General features: G+C 39.6%; 1 protein-coding gene across 1 annotated transcript in view; it reads right to left on the reverse strand.

Annotated features, from left to right (window-relative positions):
* The window catches only part of FANCI (FA complementation group I), an 80,367-nt gene extending 61,377 nt beyond the window's left edge, over positions 1-18,990 (reverse strand). The window contains exons 1-3 of the mRNA XM_007990349.3: positions 18,915-18,990; positions 15,157-15,259; positions 3,695-3,767 (exon numbers count right to left, since the gene is read on the reverse strand). Of these exons, the coding sequence (XP_007988540.3) occupies positions 3,695-3,767; positions 15,157-15,240 (157 nt within the window). The 5' untranslated portion in view covers positions 15,241-15,259; positions 18,915-18,990. The remainder of the gene's footprint in view (positions 1-3,694; positions 3,768-15,156; positions 15,260-18,914) is intronic.
* Positions 18,991-19,491: the final 501 nt, after the last annotated feature.

Below are 19,491 nucleotides of genomic sequence, written 5' to 3' on the forward strand. Positions count from 1 at the left end.
ACACATTCAAAAGCTAGCAGAAGGCAAGAAATAACTAAAATCAGAGCAGAACTGAAGGAGATAGAGACACAAAAAACCCTCCAAAAAATCAATGAATCCAGGAGCTGGTTTTTTGAAAAGATCAACAAAATTGACAGACCGCTAGCAAGACTAATAAAGAAGAAAAGAGAGAAGAATCAAATAGACGCAATAAAAAATGATAAAGGGGATATCACCACTGACCCCACAGAAATACAAACTACCATCAGAGAATACTATAAACACCTCTATGCAAATAAACTAGAAAACCTAGAAGAAATGGATAATTTCCTGGACACATACACTCTCCCAAGACTAAACCAGGAAGAAGTTGAATCCCTGAATAGACCAATAGCAGGCTCTGAAATTGAGGCAATAATTAATAGCCTACCAACCAAAAAAAGTCCAGGATCAGGCAGATTCACAGCCGAATTCTACCAGAGGTACAAGGAGGAGTTGGTACCATTCCTTCTGAAACTATTCCAATCAATAAAAAAAGAGGGAATCCTCCCTAACTCATTTTACGAGGCCAACATCATCCTGATACCAAAGCCTGACAGAGATACAACAAACAAAGAGAAGTTTAGACCAATATCCCTGATGAACATCGATGCAAAAATCCTCAATAAAATACTGGCAAACCGAATCCAGCAGCACATCAAAAAGCTTATCCACCATGCTCAAGTGGGCTTCATCCCTGGGATGCAAGGCTGGTTCAACATACGCAAACCAATAAACGTAATCCAGCATATAAATGGAACCAAAGACAAAAACCACATGATTATCTCAATAGATGCAGTAAAGGCCTTCGACAAAATTCAACAGCCCTTCATGCTAAAAACTCTCAATAAATTCGGTATTGATGGAATGTATCTCAAAATAATAAGAGCTATTTATGACAAACCCACAGCCAGTATCATACTGAATGGACAAAAACTGGAAGCATTCCCTTTGAAAACTGGTACAAGACAGGGATGCCCTCTCTCACCACTCCTATTCAACACAGTGTTGGAAGTTCTGGCTAGGGCAATCAGGCAAGAGAAAGAAATAAAGGGTATTCAGTTAGGAAAAGAAGAAGTCTAATTGTCCCTCTTTGCAGATGACATGATTGCATATTTAGAAAACTCCATTGTCTCAGCCCAAAATCTCCTTAAGCTCATAAGCAACTTCAGCAAAGTCTCAGGATACAAAAACAATGTGCAAAAATCACAAGCATTCTTACACACCAGTAACAGACAAAGAGCCAAATCATGAATGAACTCCCATTCACAACAGCTTCAAAGAGAATAAAATACCTAGGAATCCAACTTACAAAGGATGTAAAGAACCTCTTCATGGAGAACTACAAACCACTGCTCAGTGAAATAAAAGAGGACACAAACAAATGGAAGAACATACCATGCTCATGGATAGGAAGAATCAATATCGTGAAAATGGCCATACTGCCCAAGGTAATTTATAGATTCAATGCCATCCCCATTAAGCTACCAATGACTTTCTTCACAGAATTGGAAAAAACTGCTTTAAAGTTCATGTGGAACCAAAAAAGACCCCGCATTACCAAGACAATCCTAAGCCAAAAGAACAAAGCTGGAGGCATCACGCTACCTGACTTCAAACTATACTACAAGGCTACAGTAACCAAAACAGCATGGTACTGGTACTAAAACAGAGATACAGACCAATCTCAGAACAGAGCCCTCAGAAATAATACCACACATCTACAGCCATCTGATCTTTGATAAACCTGACAAAAACAAGAAATGGGGAAAGGATTCCCTATTTAATAAATGGTGCTGGGAAAATTGGCTAGCCATAAGTAGAAAGCTGAAACTGGATCCTTTCCTTAGTCCTTATACAAAAATTAATTCAAGATGGATTAGAGACTTAAATGTTAGACCTAAAACCATAAAAACCCTAGAAGAAAACCTAGGTAATACCATTCAGGACATAGGCATGGGCAAGGACTTCATGTCTAAAACACCAAAAGCAATGGCAACAAAACCCAAAATTGACAAATGGGATCTAATTAAACTAAAGCTTCTGCACAGCAAAAGAAACTACCATCATAGTGAACAGGCAACCTACAGAATGGGAGAAAATTTTTGCAGTCTACTCATCTGACAAAGGGCTAATATCCAGAACCTATAAAGAACTCAATCAAATTTACAAGAAAAAAAACAAACAACCCCATCAAAAAGTGGGCAAAGGATATGAACAGACAGTTCTCAAAAGAAGACATTCATACAGCCAACAGACACATGAAAAAATGCTCATCATCACTCGCCATTAGAGAAATGCAAATCAAAACCAAAATGAGACACCATCTCACACCAGTTAGAATGGCAATCATTAAAAAATCAGGAAACAACAGGTGCTGGAGAGGATGTGGAGAAATAGGAACACTTTTACACTGTTGGTGGGACTGTAAACTAGTTCAACCATTGTGGAAAACAGTGTGGCGATTCCTCAAGGATCTAAAACTAGAAATACCATTTGACCCAGCCATCCCATTACTGGGGATATACCCAAAGGATTATAAGTCATGCTGCTATAAAGACACATGCACATGTATGTTTACTGTGGCACTATTCACAATAACAAAGACTTGGAATCAACCCAAATGTCCATCAGTGACAGACTGGATTAAGAAAATGTGGCACATATACACCATGGAATACTATGCAGCCATAAAAAAGGATGAGTTCGTGTCCTTTGTGGGACATGGATGCACCTGGAAACCATCATTCTCAGCAAACTATCACAAGAAGAGAAAACCAAATACCGCATGTTCTCACTCATAGGTGGGAACTGAACAATGAGATCACTTGGACACAGGAAGGGGAGCATCACACACGGGGTCCTATTGTGGGGAGGGGGTGGGGGGAGGGATAGCATTACGAGATATATCCAATGTAAATGACCAGTTAATGGGTGCAGCACACCAACATGGCACATGTATACATATGTAACAAACCTGCATGTTGTACACATGTACCCTAGAACTTAAAGTATAATTAAAAAACAAAAAACAGAAACGAAAGTTCCTTCATGAATAGGAAGATGTGTTTTTGTACCCTTGCAGAAGAGATCTAATTTACTTGGGCGAAGAAAAATAAACCAAGTTAACATACCTAATTAAGAGTCCAAAGACACTTAATTTTTGCCTTGTAAAATTTTATCCTACCAGAATTTATAAAACCACTATAAGTCACAATCTGCAACAACTTAAACTAGCCCTTGTTCAAGACAGGAGAACAAATATGTCTCACTGGGCATGAAGAATCTCTATACAAGGCACCTCAAGATACCCCATTTCATTAAACCCCAGTGGTTACTCGCCCCTTGTTAAGCATGGATTATGTATTAAACATTGCTGTTCTCTTCTCCACAATCTTAAAAGCACAAGTAAACCAAAGCAGATTTTACGAAAAGCACATTATGTAATTATAGGCTCCAAAATCAGCAACACAATCTCAGGTAGCCACTTCAACTCCCTTCAGTAAAATTATTTAAGTCCACTAGACAGGAAACTGCTGCTGTAGTTGATTCTGCAGAAGCCTCAAAACATGGAAAATGTTCCAGTGGTGCTTCAAACAGTAAGAAAAGTACCAAAACTAAACAAATCTACCAATGAATGTAGGAGATAGACAGAAGTTACATTAATTATTATTACCTTTGAAGATGGCTCTCAGGAGTGCTCCAGCAACTTTTCCTTTCACTGCTTGATTCTGAAGGAGATTAGTCAACTGCAAAGAAAGAAAAAGCTACAAGTCTCTGGCAACAGTGTTTTACCCCAATGACCTAAACACTCCATATGAAAAAGTACTCCTGTCAGGTTCAGATCATTCAGAGACGCCAAGTATTACAAACACCATAATTTTTAGACAGAGGAGGGTATATCTTAATATGATCCTGGACTGTCAAGACTAAAATCTATTCATACTCATTCTATAAACATTTATGGAGCACTCAGCACTAAGTTGGGAACATACATTCATCCAACAAGTACTTTGTGAGTGTGTTATTTTCCTTAGGCATGTTATAAAGATGAACAAGACAGACATAGTAATTTGACTCAGAGTTTATAATAGAGCAGGAGGGGAAAGGATGGCAGAAAAAAAATTGTAAAAGAACCAAATAAGAGGCTGAGATAGAAAATAAGTGAGGAAAGGAAGGAAACTTCATTTAGGATAGTAAGGGGAAGCTTCTCTGAAGTAGGTAACATTTAAGTAGAGACCTGGAGGACAAGAAGGAGCTAATTATTCAAAGGAGTTAGAGAAGGATATTCCAGATAGAAGTATGATCATGTGCAATGGCCAAGAAGAAGCAAAGAGCTTGGCATATTTGAGGCCAAAGTCTTGTTTAAAAAAAAAAAAAAAATCAATATGGCTGGAGAATAATAAAGAAAAGAATAGATGAGTTTGAAGAGAGACAGGAAAGGACCAGATTATGAAGAATCTTACAGGCCATGGTAGAAGTTTAGCTTTTGTCTATGCAAAAGAAGTTACTAAAGAGAAAGGAAGGAAGTGAGATGATATTTTCAAAAATCATCCTTGCTCCTTGTGTGGAGAATGAGTTATGGGGGTTTAAGAGTGAAATGGGGATACCTGTTAGTAGACTGCTACTATGTTTAAGAGAGAGATGACAGTGGCCTAGACCAAAGTAATAGAGGTGTTATGAATTGAATTGTGTCCTCCCCACATCCCCAAATTTCATATGTTGAAATTCTAACCCCCAGTACTTCAGAATGTGACCTTATTTGGAAATTGGGTTCTTGTAGGTGTGATTAGTTGATGTCATTAGGATGGGTCCTACTCCAATGACTGATGCCCTTATAAAAAGGGGAACTCTGGACACAGAAACACAAACAGGGGGAATTCCAAGTGAAGATGAAAGCAGAGATCAGGTGATACAAGCCAAGGAATGCTAAAGGTTGCCAGCAAACCACCAGAAGCTAGGCAAGAGGCACAGAACAAATTCTCATAGCCCTCAAAAGGAACCAACCCTGACAACACTTTATTTGGACTTCTAGTCTCCAGAACTGTGAAACATTACATTGCTGCTATTTAAGCTACCCAATTTGTGGTACTTTGTAACAGCAGCCCTAGCACACTAATACAGAAAATGAAGAAAAGTAGATAGATCCAAGATACATATTTGAGAACTAAGAACAGAAATTCCTTAGTTTGGAAGTGAAGTAGGGGGTGGTGATGAAAGAAGAAATCAAGGAGGACTCCAGCTAGCTGGGTGAATAGTGGCACCATCTGTTTACGTGGTGAAAATCTGGGATTAAGGAAGCATCTAAATCACCCTGAGAGTTTACTAAAACAAATTTCCAGGTTCTACTCGCAGTTTATGATTCAGGTCTGCTGTGAGGCTCAGAAGCACTATTCTGAGATACCCAAGTGGAAGTGCCAAGTAGATGACAATGAAATATGCCAAAGTGGAGCATCAATGGAAACAGATGAGACCATCCAGGAAAGAATATAAAGAGAAGAGAAACACCAAGAGTCAGTCGTTAGAAAGAGAAGCAGCTGCCAGCAAACACAAAGGTCAAAAACACTGGAGGATAATCTAGGGAGAGAAGTGTCACAGAAACCAAGACTAATAAAACAATAAACTATCTCTTCCACAAGTACATGAAGCTGGTGTTTCCAGCTGGAGTCCATCTCTCTACTAAATATATAATAGAGTAGTATCTATTACTCTTGCCTATACCTTCCAACAGAGTACTTGATCCTTGACATAACCCTTAGAGCAGCAGTTCTCAACCAGTGATTTTTGTTCCCCAGGGGACACTATACAATGTCTAGAAACATTTCTAGTTGTCACAGCCGGAAGGGTGCTGTTGGAATCTAGTGGGTAGAGGTAAGGGATGCTATCAAACATTCTGCAGTGCACTGGACAGCCCACAACAAAGATTTATCCAAGCCAAAATGTGAGGACTACCAAGGCTGAGAAGCTGTTGACTCTTTTTGAAATAGTTCAGTTTCAACAGAAAGCAGTGTGGCATAGGAGGCGGGGGGAGAAAAGCTGGATCCAGAATCAGAAGCCCTGTATGTAAATCCTAGCTATACCATTTACTAGCTATATAACCTCAGGCAAGTTATTTTATCTGTCATGTGTGTCCATTTCTCCACCTCAAAGGACTGAGATAAAGGGTAGAAGAATTTGCACGGAGCCTAACACACGACAAGTACTCAACGAATGTTAATTTTCTTCTATTGTCTCTGTCCTCTACTCCCCTTCTTCCTCCTTCCACTTATGTGATCTTCAGTCTTCCTTTTGACCATGTTCAGTTGTGCTTTTCACTACATTTTAAAGCTCAGAAATAGAGCAAGTAAGATTTAAGTATCCCTGTTATCTCAGAAGGCTTTAAAATTTTTAATTAGCAGACTGGAACTACCAAGTTAACAGTACAATCCAAATAAATTTTAGTTTTTTTAAAAAAATAGAACATTCTTCATTTTGTGTTGTCTGATGTTTCCTTGTGGCTAGATTGAGTTTGTGCGGTCTCATAAGAACACAGGTGATATCATGTCATTCTGGGAGTATCACATCAGGAAGCACATGATGTCCATCTGTCCCTCGTTGGTGATATTAATTCTGATCGCACTTTATAATTACTTCCCCCACCCTGTCCCTTTGCCACCAGTAAGCAATTTATAGGGAGACACTTTAAGACCATGCAAATATCTTGCTCCTCATCTAATTTTCTCCCTGTAAAATGGAAAAGCCCAGCAGAAACCACTGTTACCAGGTTATCAGTCAGTATCACCAGGAATGACACTGACATCAAGAGCTCAGTGATTTGATACACTAAAAAGGGCATGGTACCATTTCTGTGGTCCTTATGCCAGGCATACATAACCTTGGTCCAATCATGAGACAACACCAAACAGGCCCTAATTGAGACACATTCAGCAAAACAACTAATCAATACTCCTCAAGACTATCATGATCAACAGAGATAAGGAAAGACTGAGAACTGTTGCAGAATGCAGGCTATCAGGGGGAAATGACAAGTAAGAGCGATGTAGGATGCTGAATGGGATCCTGGAACATAAAGAGAACATTAGTGAAATAATTACTGAGGAGAATTGGAATAAGGTTCTCAGCTTCATTAATTGTATCATATCAATGTTTTTCAAGTCCCCCTGGATTTAGCATTCATTGGTATTTCTTGCCTGGTTCAATCTTTACCATGACAATTGCAAAGTAATGATTTTCCAACTCCTACACTGTAAGTAAGAGAACTCCTTTCTACCCATGTATTCATTTACTTACTTTACTTACCTTACTTAGAGACACAGTCTTCTTTGTCGCCCTGGCTGGACTGCAGTGGCACAATCATAGCTCACTATAACTTCAAACTCCTGGGCTCAAGCAATTCTCCTGCCTCAGCACCCCTCCAGTTAGCTAGGAATACAAGCAAGTGCCAATATGCCAGGCTAATTTTTTTAATTATTTGTTTGCAGAGGTGGGGTCTCACTATGTTGTCCAAGCTGGTCTCAAACTCCTGGACTCAAGTGATCTTCTCCTTGAACTCCCAAAGTGATTTACTTATTTATTAATTATTAGTATGAACTTATATATCTCTGTAATTTTCAATGGTTCATTACTGAACTTAATTATTTTGATGCTCAAATAGTCCCAGATTTGGCCAAAGGAAAACCCTTCAAGCTGGCTCTTGTGTCTTTGTGACATGCCCCCATTGTCTTTTTTGAGCACTTCTTTCCTTTCTGGTATAGAAAGATGTTCCAGGTTAATCTTGTATCCATCCTGCCCACCCATAAACTCAGCCATTTCTCTGATGAGCCCTGGTTCCCTTGAGTGGGGAATGGTTATGAAACAGCAAAGATCTAGGTGATGGGTTTGTTTGTTGTTACCATGGCATCTTTTTAAAATTTATTATTTTTCTTTTATAGAGACATGATTTGATCATGTTGCCCAAACTGGTATTGAACTCCTGGGACTCAAGTGATCAACCGATTCAGTTTCCCAAAGTGTTGGGATTACAGGCGTGAGCCACCACATGGAGCAACTATGGCATCTTTGCTTCATGGTTCTTTCAGTGGAGAGAGCAAGGAAATGTATGCATGTTTATACACATAAAAATATACACGTGGCCAGGCGTGGTGGCTCACACCTGTAATCCCAGCACTTTGGGAGGCCAAGGTGGGCGGATCACGAAGTCAGGAGATCCAGACCATCCTGGCTAACAAGGTGAAACCTCGTCTCTACGAAAAAGAATACAAAAAAAAATTAGCTGGGCGTGGTGGCATGTGCCTGTAGTCCCAGCTACTCGGGAGGCTGAGGCAGGAGGATCACCTGAACCCAGGAAGCAGAGATTGCAGTGAGCCGAGATTGCACCACTGCACTCCAGCCTGGGCGACAGAGTGAGCCTCCGCCTCAAAAAAAAAAAAAAAAAAAAGAAAAGAAAAATACATGTACACATACACATACACATATCTGAGAAAGCCTAAGTTCACAAGTTCACACCAGTACCTCTATTTCTTTTTTTTTTTTTTTTTTTGAGATGGAGTCTCGCTCTGTCGCCCAGCCTGGATGCAGTGGCACAATCTCGGCTCACTGCAAGCCCCACCCCCCGGGTTCACGCCATTCTCCTGCCCCAGCCTCCGGTGTAGCTGGGACTACAGGCGCCCGCCACCACGCCCAGCTAATTGTATTTTTAGTAGAGGCGGGGTTTCACCGTGTTAGCCAGAATGGTCTCGATCTCCTGACCTCGTGATCCGCCCGCCTCGGCCTCCCAAAGTGCTGGGATTACAGGCGTGAGCCACTGCGCCCGGCCCAGTACCTCTATTTTTAATCTGTCTCCACAGGATTCTTTCTTGCCTTCCTACATTTCATAATTGCATGTCCCTTTACCAGTGAAAGAACACTGATTCTGAATATCAACATGTTTATTACATCTAAAATAGTTTCAAAATTGCTTCACCAGTACCACTACAATAAACAATCCTACTAAAGAGTTCAAGGTTTATTTGTATTTCTCCCCACCACTCCCATACCAAGACTGTGGGTAGATAATAAAATACTTAGAATAGTTCTTTCTCCCCTCCCCACCTTCAGTATGGTTAAAGTATTCTTTGTTTCTTTTTTTTGTAATGATACCCAGACATATGTATGTTTTCTCTTCTTCTTCATATGAAAGGGAGAATACTACACATTTTGCACATTTCCTAGAAGTGGGATGACTGGGTTGAGGGAAAATGTATATGCAGTTTTACTGGGTATTACCAAATTCTAACCATGGTCATACCATTTTTCATTCCTACCAGCAATGAATGAGTACCTGTTTCCCCCAAATGGCTCAATCGGACAAGAAATATATCTTTTTAATTTACATTTCTCTTATTATGAGTGAAGTTGAGCATATTTTCTTATGTTTAAGGCCATTTTTTACATATCTTTTAGTGATTATTCTCATGTTTTTTGCCTTTTTTAAATATAATTTTTTTATCTCCCCCCAAGTTATTTATGAATTAGGGATATTAATCCTTTATCTGTGATATGTTTACAAATATTTTTTCCCAGTTTGCCATTTGTCTTTTGACTCTGCTTATGGTATTTCTGGCCACACAAACTTTTAAACTTTTATGTCAACAAACTTATCGTTTATTGCATCTATATGTTGTACAATAGTTAGACAGCTTTTCACTGCACTGAGCTTAAAGAGAAATTCATCCATGTTTTCTTCCGACATATACTTAGTTTTTTATTTAATTTATTTTTTTAAGAGACAGTGTCTCACTGTCACCCCTGTTGAAGTGCAGTGGCACAGTTATATCATAGCTCACTGTAATCTCAACCTCCTGGCTCAAGCGATCTTCCCACCTCAGCCTCCCAAAGTGCTGGGATTACAGGGATAAGCCCTTGTGCCCAGCCCTGACATTTATTTACATTTGTTTTTTACATTTACATTTCTGATTCATTTGGAGCTTACTCTTGAATATGAGAAACATCTAATTTTATCTATTTTTTCCAAATGTCCACCCAGTTGTTCCAATACCATTTGTCAAAGACTATATTTCACTGTTTTAAGATGTAATTTTATTATATACTAGATTTTACTTGTAGTTGGATCTATTTTGAGACTTTCCACTCTTATGCATTACCTATTCTATTCTTTGTATCCTATTCCATTTCTGTTCATCTACTCACGTACCAGTACCGCACCCTTATTTATAAAAGTTTTTGTGGTGTTTAGTCTCCGCTAGGGTTAATCCTCCCTCAGAGCTCTTTTCAGTTTTTCCCTAACTATTCCTGTGTGTACAATTTGCTATATGAATTTTACAGTCAGCTTATCTAGTTAAACAAAATAGCTCAATGGAATTTTTATTGGTATTAAATTGATAAATTAACTTGGGGAGAATTGACATTTTCATGATGCTGAGACTCCCCAATCAAGAACAGGGGATATCTTCCTAGTTTTCTACTTTTGTCCTTTAGAAGTGTTTCATAGTTTTTTTCACATGGGTTTTGGACATTTCTCAGGTTTATCCCTATTTTTTGTTGCTATTGTAAATAGGGCTTTCTCATTTACTGTATCTTCTTTTTTTTTTTTTTTTGAGACGGAGTCTCACTCTGTCACCCAGGCTGGAGTACAGTGGCGTGATCTCAGCTCACTGCAACCTCTGCCTCCCAGGTTCAAGCAAGTCTCCTGCCTCAGCCTCCCAAATAGCTGAGACTACAGGCATGCACCACCATGCCCAGCTAATTTTTGTATTTTTAGTAGAGAAGGGGTTTCACCACGTTGGCCAGGCGGGTTTAGAACTCCTGACCTCAGGTGATCTGCCTGCCTCGGCCTCCCAAAGTGCTGGGATTACAGGCATGAGCCACCCTGCCTGTCCAACTGTTTTCCAACTTTATCTTCTAACTATTATGTATGAATGCTACTGATTTTTGCATATTAATTTTATATTCTGATACCTTGATGAATTCTATTTATAGACGGTTTTATCACAGATTCTCCAGGGTTTTCCAGGTATACTATCATGCCGTCTACAAAGAGAGATGTTTTACACTTTATGTTTTTCTTTCCTTCTTTTCCTTTTTTTTTTTTAGATGGAATCTCACTTTGTTTGCCCAGGCTGAAGTGCAATGGTGCAATCTGGGCTCACTGCAACTTCCACCTCCCAGGTTCAAGTGATTCTTCTGCTTCAGTTTCCCGAGTAGCTGGGAATACAGGCATGCACCACCATGCCCAGCTAATTTTTGTATTTTTATAGAGAAGGGTTTCACCATGTTGGCCAGGCTGGTTTAGAACTCCTGACCTCAAGTGATCTGCCCACATTGGCCTCCCAAAGCACTGTGATTATGGGTGTGAGCCACCGCGGTCAGCCTTTATGTTTCTATTATCATGCCTGTGATTGTTTTCTCTAGGTTAACTGCATAGGCTAGCCAACCAGAACATTACACAGTAGTGGAGACAGCCGGCATCACTGCTTTGTTCCCGGCCTTAGAGGAAATGCCTCTATGGTTTCCCACTAACATGCTGACTCTAGAATTTAGATGTATACATTTTATGATGTAAAGGAAACAGCCACCCACTCTGATTTTCTCAAGTTTTTATTAGGAATGAGTGTTGAATTTTGTCGAAGGCTTTCTGTGATCCATGAAGATAATCGTATAATCTTTACAGTAATATACTTTCAAATATTGAACCAACCTTGTATTCCTGCTATTAAATCCCACTTGATCATGGTGTATTTTTTAAAATGTGGTGTTGCAATCTGTCCCTTAATATTTAAGACTTTTATATCAATATTCATAAGTGATATTAGTCTATAACCTCTTTTTTCTATGCTATCTTTATGAGGTTTAGGGTTATACCTGATAAAGACAGCATAAAAAATCAATGTTATATTTGTTTAATTCAATGTTATACTTGCTTCATTCAAAGTACTTGGAAGTTTTTCTTTATTATTTATGCTCTGAAACACTTTATGTAGCATTAGGACTATCTACCTGATCTTTAAAGGTTTGACAGAAGTTTCCTGTCAAACTGTCTGGGCCTATGAAGTAGTTCCTTCGTCACTTTCTCTTTTCTTCTATGGAAACTGGTCTGCTTAAGCTTTCCATCTCAAATTGGCTCAATTTTATTAAACTGTATGCGCCTAAGAAATTATCCATTTCCTCTAGGTTTTCAAATTTATTTGCACAGAAATGTACTGTAGTCTCACAGTATTTTTTGAGATTTTCTCTGTATTAACAGTGTTTCTCCCTTGTCATTTCTCATTTTGTGCATGTTTTTACTCCACTGTTTTATTATATTAATTAATGGTGTTTTTTTTCCCCCAAAGAACCAAGATTTTGATTAATTTGATCCACTATTTTTCTGTTCTCTTCTTTATTAATTTCCACTTTTATCTTTAGTAGTTTGTTTTTTGTTGTTGTTTACTTTCTTTTTTCTAGGTTTTTGAGTTGAGAATTTGTTTATTTTCATTATTTCATTTGTATTGATTTCATTATTTCATTTGTTAAACACAGTTGTTTTTAACATTATTCCATGGATTTTAACATATAGTATTTTTGTTATCTGTAATTATTTTTCAAAAATCCTGTAATTTCTGTTTGTATCTCTTCATCCAAGAGTTATTTAGAAGGTATTTTAATTTCCAGGTACAAGTGTCTTTTGTTTTTTGACTTTTAGTTTCAGTTTTCATTTCCAGTTTTATTGCATTGTGATCACAGAGAATAGTTTGTAGTAATTCTGCCTTATGGGACCTACCCATGTTTTCTTTGTGCTCTAGTATATGACACATGATTAATTTTTATGAACATCCTGTGTGTTTAAGAAGAAAATATATTATCAAAGTTCTCTGCGTATATTTCAAATATTCTTTATATTTTCCACCTCTTTACAATCTGTGCTTTATTTAGTTATCCTCAGCTCTGTATTCCACTTTACTAATTTTCTCTTTAGCAATGTTTCATCTACTGTTAAACCATCTACTGAGGTTTTCATTTCAAGAAGTTTTCCTTGATCGTTTTCTAAATCCATCCCTTATTTTGTGGGTTCTATTCCTTCATTTACATCTTCAAATATGTTAAATACAAAGTCAGGCAGAATGGCTCACATGTGTAATCCCAGCACTGTAGGAGGCTGAGGTGGGTGGATTGCTTGAGCTCAGGAGTTCAAGACCAGCCTGGAAAGCATGGCGAAACCCCATCTCTGCTAAAAATACAAAAATTAGTTGGACATGGTGGCACATGCCCGTACTCCCAGCTATTCAGGAGGCTGAGGTGGGAGGATCGCTTGAGTCCAGGAGGTTGAGGCTGCAGTGTGCCGAGATCGCCCCACTGCACTCCAGCCTGGGCAAGAGTGAGATCCTGTCTCTAAGTAAAAAAATAAAGTTAAATACTGTATTAAGTATTTGTGTTAAATATTTCAAGTTTTTTTTCAAATTGCTCTAAATCCTTGAATATGAATTTTCCCACTTCTGGTCCTGTGGGAGTCTTTCTTGCCACAGGACTTCTTTATGTGTTTTATAATTTTTTTACTCGAGTTCATCTTCGAGTAAAAGATGGATCATTTTATCGAATGAACTGCATGCATATATTACTGACATGCTTAACAAATTTGTAGAGGATAAAAAGGTGATTAATATGGTTAATAGAATCATACAAAATGACCTTGATGGAATAAAACAAGATGAATCTAAAAAAGATGACAGTTAACAAACATAAAGTTTGTTGTTTTAAGAAACCCGGTCTCATTATGTTGCCTAAGCTGATCTCAAATCATGGCCTGAAGGAATCCTCCCAAAGTGCTGGGATTACAGGTGTAAGCCACCATGCCTGGCCCATATATTGTTTTTAACATGGGTTCTAAAAGGACTTCAGAGATAAAGGAAACTTAGCTTAATATCAACATATACAAAAATAAGGCCGGGCATGGTGGCTCACACCTATAATCCCAGCACTCTGGGAGGCTGAGGCAGGCGGATCACCTGAGGTCAGGAGTTCAAGACCAGCCTGGCCATGGTGAAACCGTCTCTACTAAAAATACAAAAAATAAATAAATAAATAAATAATAAATATAAGAGCAATGAGACTGCAATATAATGTTGCTGCTAAAAAGCTGATTTTGCATTAATGGAAAAATGAGGGAAATATTAGCATTACTCTATTCTAGACTCAGAATACAACTGGAACACTGTCTTCAATTTGACAGTGTTCATGCCTTCAATTTGAGGCATGAAACTTTAAATAAATAATGTAAATGCTGGTTTAAATGAATCTTGTCTATAGAATGATTCAAGTTACAACTCATGCAACAAGCCATCTCAAAAAATAGCTATAAAGGCAGCCTTCAATAATTTCAAAGAAAAAAAAAAAATCAAAGAGCAACCCTACATCAATTCCTAGTATGTCAGATAACACAGACTAAGATGCACCTTGCTTCAATAACTACGAAACTAACACATAAAAATTCCCTTAAAAACATAATACCCATCAACTGACAAAGAAAAAAGCCCCATGATACTCAATGTCTTTACTTGCTTATACATATACCTTGAAGAGGGATTCTTTTCCAGGCAGGGACCTGGATAGGATGAGATCATTTATTATGGAAAAAGGAGCAGTATATCAGCTGAGAAAGAACATTAGGAAGAATAAACAGCCTAACATATAAGGCAATTACTATCCCATTTTATAATCCTACACTTATAGTGAAAACAGAGGCCCTAATTTTTCTAATAATCTCAAAATATTTTGCTGCTTATAAACTTAATTTAAGGAAAAATACAGAGAAGCATCAAAATGCAAAACTAATGTCTCAATCAATAACTATAGTCTGGATATTATCTTCAAATAGGATGGTTCTAAAGACGATAAAAGTATACTAATTTGCTTTTATAAATACAGTTGTAAAAGCATTCCATTCTTAGGCTATTTCAGGTTTAAATTTGGTCACAAATGCCCTCAAGTTGTCTATTTCTCTTATCCCAATTTCTTTACCTCTATAAATTATTATTAAATAAATCCTTGTCTCCTACGGTGAATGGGGAGTAGATGAAGAAGCAGCATTTTTCTTTCTCACATGTCCTTTGAATATGTCATCACGCCTGACACTTATTTTAAGAGAACATGCTTCCTAATACTCACATCATCTTCTCTCAGGGTTTGAAGAAATTCTTGCAGTTTGTCTGCTGTTTTTTCTGCTGCTAGAGATAAAATCTTCTGGTCCATTGTTGCTCATATCACAGAACTATAAGGGAAAAACATCAGAGGTTTTTTTTCTGCTGCTAGAGATAAAATCTTCTGGTACATTGTTGCTCATATCACAGAACTATAAGGAAAAAGCATCAGAGGTGGGTGAAGATTCCAGAAATGAACAAACTTGATTTTTTTTTCCTTCCCTGTTAACTGAATATTTCATACCTATTATGCAATAGGTGCTCAACAAACTTAGAACTAACTATCTTTGAGTCGGTGATTGGTTTTTTTCTTCTTCTTCTTAAGTTCAGTGGTGAGATGATTCTTAAGCTAACCAAAATAATCTTGAAAATTCCCTGGAATTGCCTTATTAGGAACCTATATTCTAATCAAGTGGTTTCATAATTTTTGCCCACACTTGTTATCATCTGCTCACCATACTACCTAGAACAAAGCCTCCACTTAACAGCATATCAAGTATGTAATGCATTATATATTATCATAAGCATGTAATAAAGTATTTGACAAATAAATGAACCAATAGCACTATAAATGCTATGTGCCAATTAAATGGTATAAAATCAAGTGAGAAGGAGAGCCCAAGAATGTGAGGCTGCAGTGAGCTATGATCATGCCACTGTACTCCAGCCTAGGCAACAAGGTAAGACCCTGCCTCAAAAAAACCAAAAAAAAAAAAAGAGGCGGGGCACGGTGGTTTACGCCTGTAATCCCAGCACTTTGGGAGGCTAAGGCAGGCAGATCACTAGGTCAGGAGATTGAGACCATCCTGGCTAACACGACGAAACCCTGTCTCTACTAAAAACACACAAAAAATTAGCCGGATGTGGTGGGAGGTGCCTGTAGTCCCAGCTACTTGGGAGGCTGAGGCAGGAGAATGGCGTGAACCTGGGAGGCGGAGCTTGCAGTGAGCCGAGATCACACCACTGCACTCCAGCCTGGCTGACAGAGCAAGGTTCTGTCTTAAAAAAAAAAAAAAAAAAGAAAAAGAAAAAAAGAAAGAAAAGGTGAGAAGTTAACAAGGTAAAAGATGTAATTGTGTTCTTAAATGTCAAGGCTTCCCATCAGAGGAAAGCTTGAACTGGAACTTAGAGATTAAATTTAAATAGTCAAGACAACCAGGTTGTATACATTATTGAGAAGGGTATCATGAACAAAGGCATTCATATGGGAAATGAGAAATTTATTTGGGGAAAATGAGTAAAATGGCTGAGATAGACTCCAAGTAGGAAAATAGTGAGTAGGAAGGCTGGAAAGATAGGCTGCGAGTAAACAGGTTAAGGAATTGAGATTCTATTTCATAAATCACTGAGAACCATTAAAAAATTCTGAGCAAAAGACAATCTCACAAGATTGCAAGTGTTTGAGGAAACAGAAACTAGCATCTTTGTGCAGATTAAAGTGGGGAGAAGGTAAGGAGAAACAGCAAATGCTAAGAGACCATTTGAAGTTATTTTAGTGTAAATAATAAAGACCTGTACTAGGGTGGTGACTGGAGACTAGAAAAGATGGGATGAAATGGAGGCACATAAAGCAGATAGAATTCAGTGAGTAGCTATGAAAATAGAAGGGGGAAATACAGCCTAGTAGAAAGAAAATCTGTTCCTCTTCTTCCTCCTGTGTTTCCCGTCTCCATAAATGGTACCATCATCCACTCAGCTGCTCAAACCAGAAACCTGGGTAACATTCTTAACAACTTTGCCTTCATCCTTCACCACATTCATTCCAAGTCCTGTCAATGTTACCTACTAAAAATCTCCCAAATCTGTCTACTTTTCTCTATCTCCACTACTGACACATTACTCCAAACCCCCATCATCTCTCACCTGAACTACTGCAATCGTTTCCTAACTTGTCCCCTCTGTGCAGCCACTAAAGTGATGGTTTTGAAACACAAATCTGATTATCTGACTTATCTTCCCTCCATGCCATCCTCATCTTAAAGCTCTTCAGTGGCTTCCATTGCTTTCTTATCAGTCCCAAATCGTTAAGTAAGGATAAAATTAAGCCCTGCAAAGTCTGACCCATGCCTAACTCCCCTTCATCACTCTGCTCCAGCCATACAGAATTGCTTCCAGTCCTTTAAATCTCCAAGTTCTTTCTGCCACAGGCCCTTCCACATGTTTCCAGCTGGAACTTAAATAAATATTCCTCTTTCCATCCACTGCCCCCCAATCTTTTATTACTAATTCCTACAAATCCTTCAGATCTCAGCTGAATACACATCTCCACAAAAGGTCAATCTAGGCCGGGCGCAGTAGCTCACGCCTGTAATCTCAGCATTTTGGGAGGCCAAAGAGGGCGGATCACGAGGTCAAGAGATCAAGACCATCCTGGCCAACATGGTGAAACCCCGTCTCTACTAAAAATACAAAAAAATTAGCTGGGCGTGGTGACGCACACCTGTAGTCCCAGCTACCTGGGAGGCTGAGGCAGGAGAATCACTTGAACTCAGGAGGTGGAGGTTGCAGTGAGCCAAGATAGCGCCACTGCACTCCAGCCTGGTGACAGAGGGAGACGCCATCTCAAAGAAAAAAAAAATCTATCTATCTATCTATCTATCTATCTATCTATCTATCTCAGTCTAGGTTAAACGTTTCCGTAGTACATCATCTCATGGCACCAGTAAACTCTCTTACATACTGTCACCAATTTTTAATATTACATGTGTAATTATCAGATTAACAAATGTTATCTCCCACTAGACTGTAAGTCCCGTAAGGACAGGGACCGTAGCTGTTTTTATCACTGTATCTCCAGCACTTAACACAGTACCTAGCTCAAACTAGGTAACTAACAAATATTTGTTGAACAAATTATTGAACCCCTATAATAGGGAAGACACTGGGCCCAGCACTTTACGTTCATTAACATGACCTTCACAATACCACCTATTAGGTACGTGTAATACTAGCCCCATTTTAAATGAACAATTTTTGGGATTCAGAGATTAGGGAATTTTCCCCAAGATTAGAAGGCTAGCAAGTGGCACAGAGAGAAGTGAAACCCAAGTCTGTCCAGCTCCAGACTCCAAGATCTCATGCTTTGAACTACCGGATGCAAATAGGGCACACCAACCTAATAAGGTGTCCAGCCAGAAGGGACAGGCGGCCTCGGAGGGAAATACGTTTCTATCAATCTAGGCACATTTGCTAAAATCATCCTAAAACCAGAGGTAAGACCACAGGCGGGTGGCTGTGAATTCCCTGAGCGCGAAGTAAATTTCTTGTCAAGAGAGGCCGGAGAGCATCAGAGATCTGAAGTCAAGATCCGAGAATGGCAGAGCTCCGCCGGCGGGAAACGCTGCGGCCTTCCCTTCCGGGTTCTTCAGTTAACAAGCCGTGAACGCAAATACAGAAACTATAACACGAAGCAGCTGGTGATGGAGACGTGACTGGACAACAAATGCAAAGCAAGGTTAAGGGAAATTTTTCAGAAGAGGTGAACCTCGACCAAGGGAGAAGAATTTAACAGGAGAGGCTGCCACTGAGGCACAGCCCTAGGAGGGAACTGCGAAAGCTGAAGCAGGCAGCGGGAGACAGCGGAGAGCGTCTACTTTCCAGGCCACAGAACGCCAAGTCAGAACACGAGCCTCCTTTCCCCCATGGAACCGCTCCCTCCTAGGGTCCCAGTCCCACAGCCCGAGCCCGAGCAACTCATGAGCCGCTCTGCAGTCACCACGGCCTCACCTCCGCCACAAACTTCCAAAAAGCCCGCTCAACCCAACGCCACCACACTTCCGTTACCCGTAACAACAAGTTCCGCCCTCGCGGCTCACTTCCGCCGTCCGAGTGCCCGCGGGCGGGGTGTGAGATGAAGACTCAAGGGGTGCCGGGAAGCGTGCGGAGTTCTAGAATGTCCCCGCTCACAGTCGGAGGGGGGCGCTGCCTGTCCGAACTCGCGCTCGGGACTGCCGATGAGCACGCGCTGTGGGACCTGAGCGTGCCCGGCGCGGTGTCCCGACAGGTTCAGCTTCGTTCGTGTCCTGTTGCGGGAGTAGTCAGTGCGGGAGGGGACTCACAACTGGTGGCCCTGCAGGTCTTGGCATTGGAAAAGCCTGGAAGGCAGAGGCGGATTTCATACTCCACCTTGTGCCAAGAGACAGTAACCCCTCAGATGTAAGCCCCCTGTTACTAGGGGTCTTAATGGACTTTTGTGGGTTGTGGTTTTTGTTTGTTCTTTGTTTTGTTTTGTCTTGCGCTCCCCTTGCGTAACCCCAGCGTTTAGCGCGTAGCCTGGTAAAAGCAGCGAATATTTGTTAAATGA

This window comes from Chlorocebus sabaeus, chromosome 29 (assembly GCF_047675955.1).
Source record: "Chlorocebus sabaeus isolate Y175 chromosome 29, mChlSab1.0.hap1, whole genome shotgun sequence".
NCBI classification, from domain to species: Eukaryota; Metazoa; Chordata; class Mammalia; order Primates; family Cercopithecidae; genus Chlorocebus; species Chlorocebus sabaeus.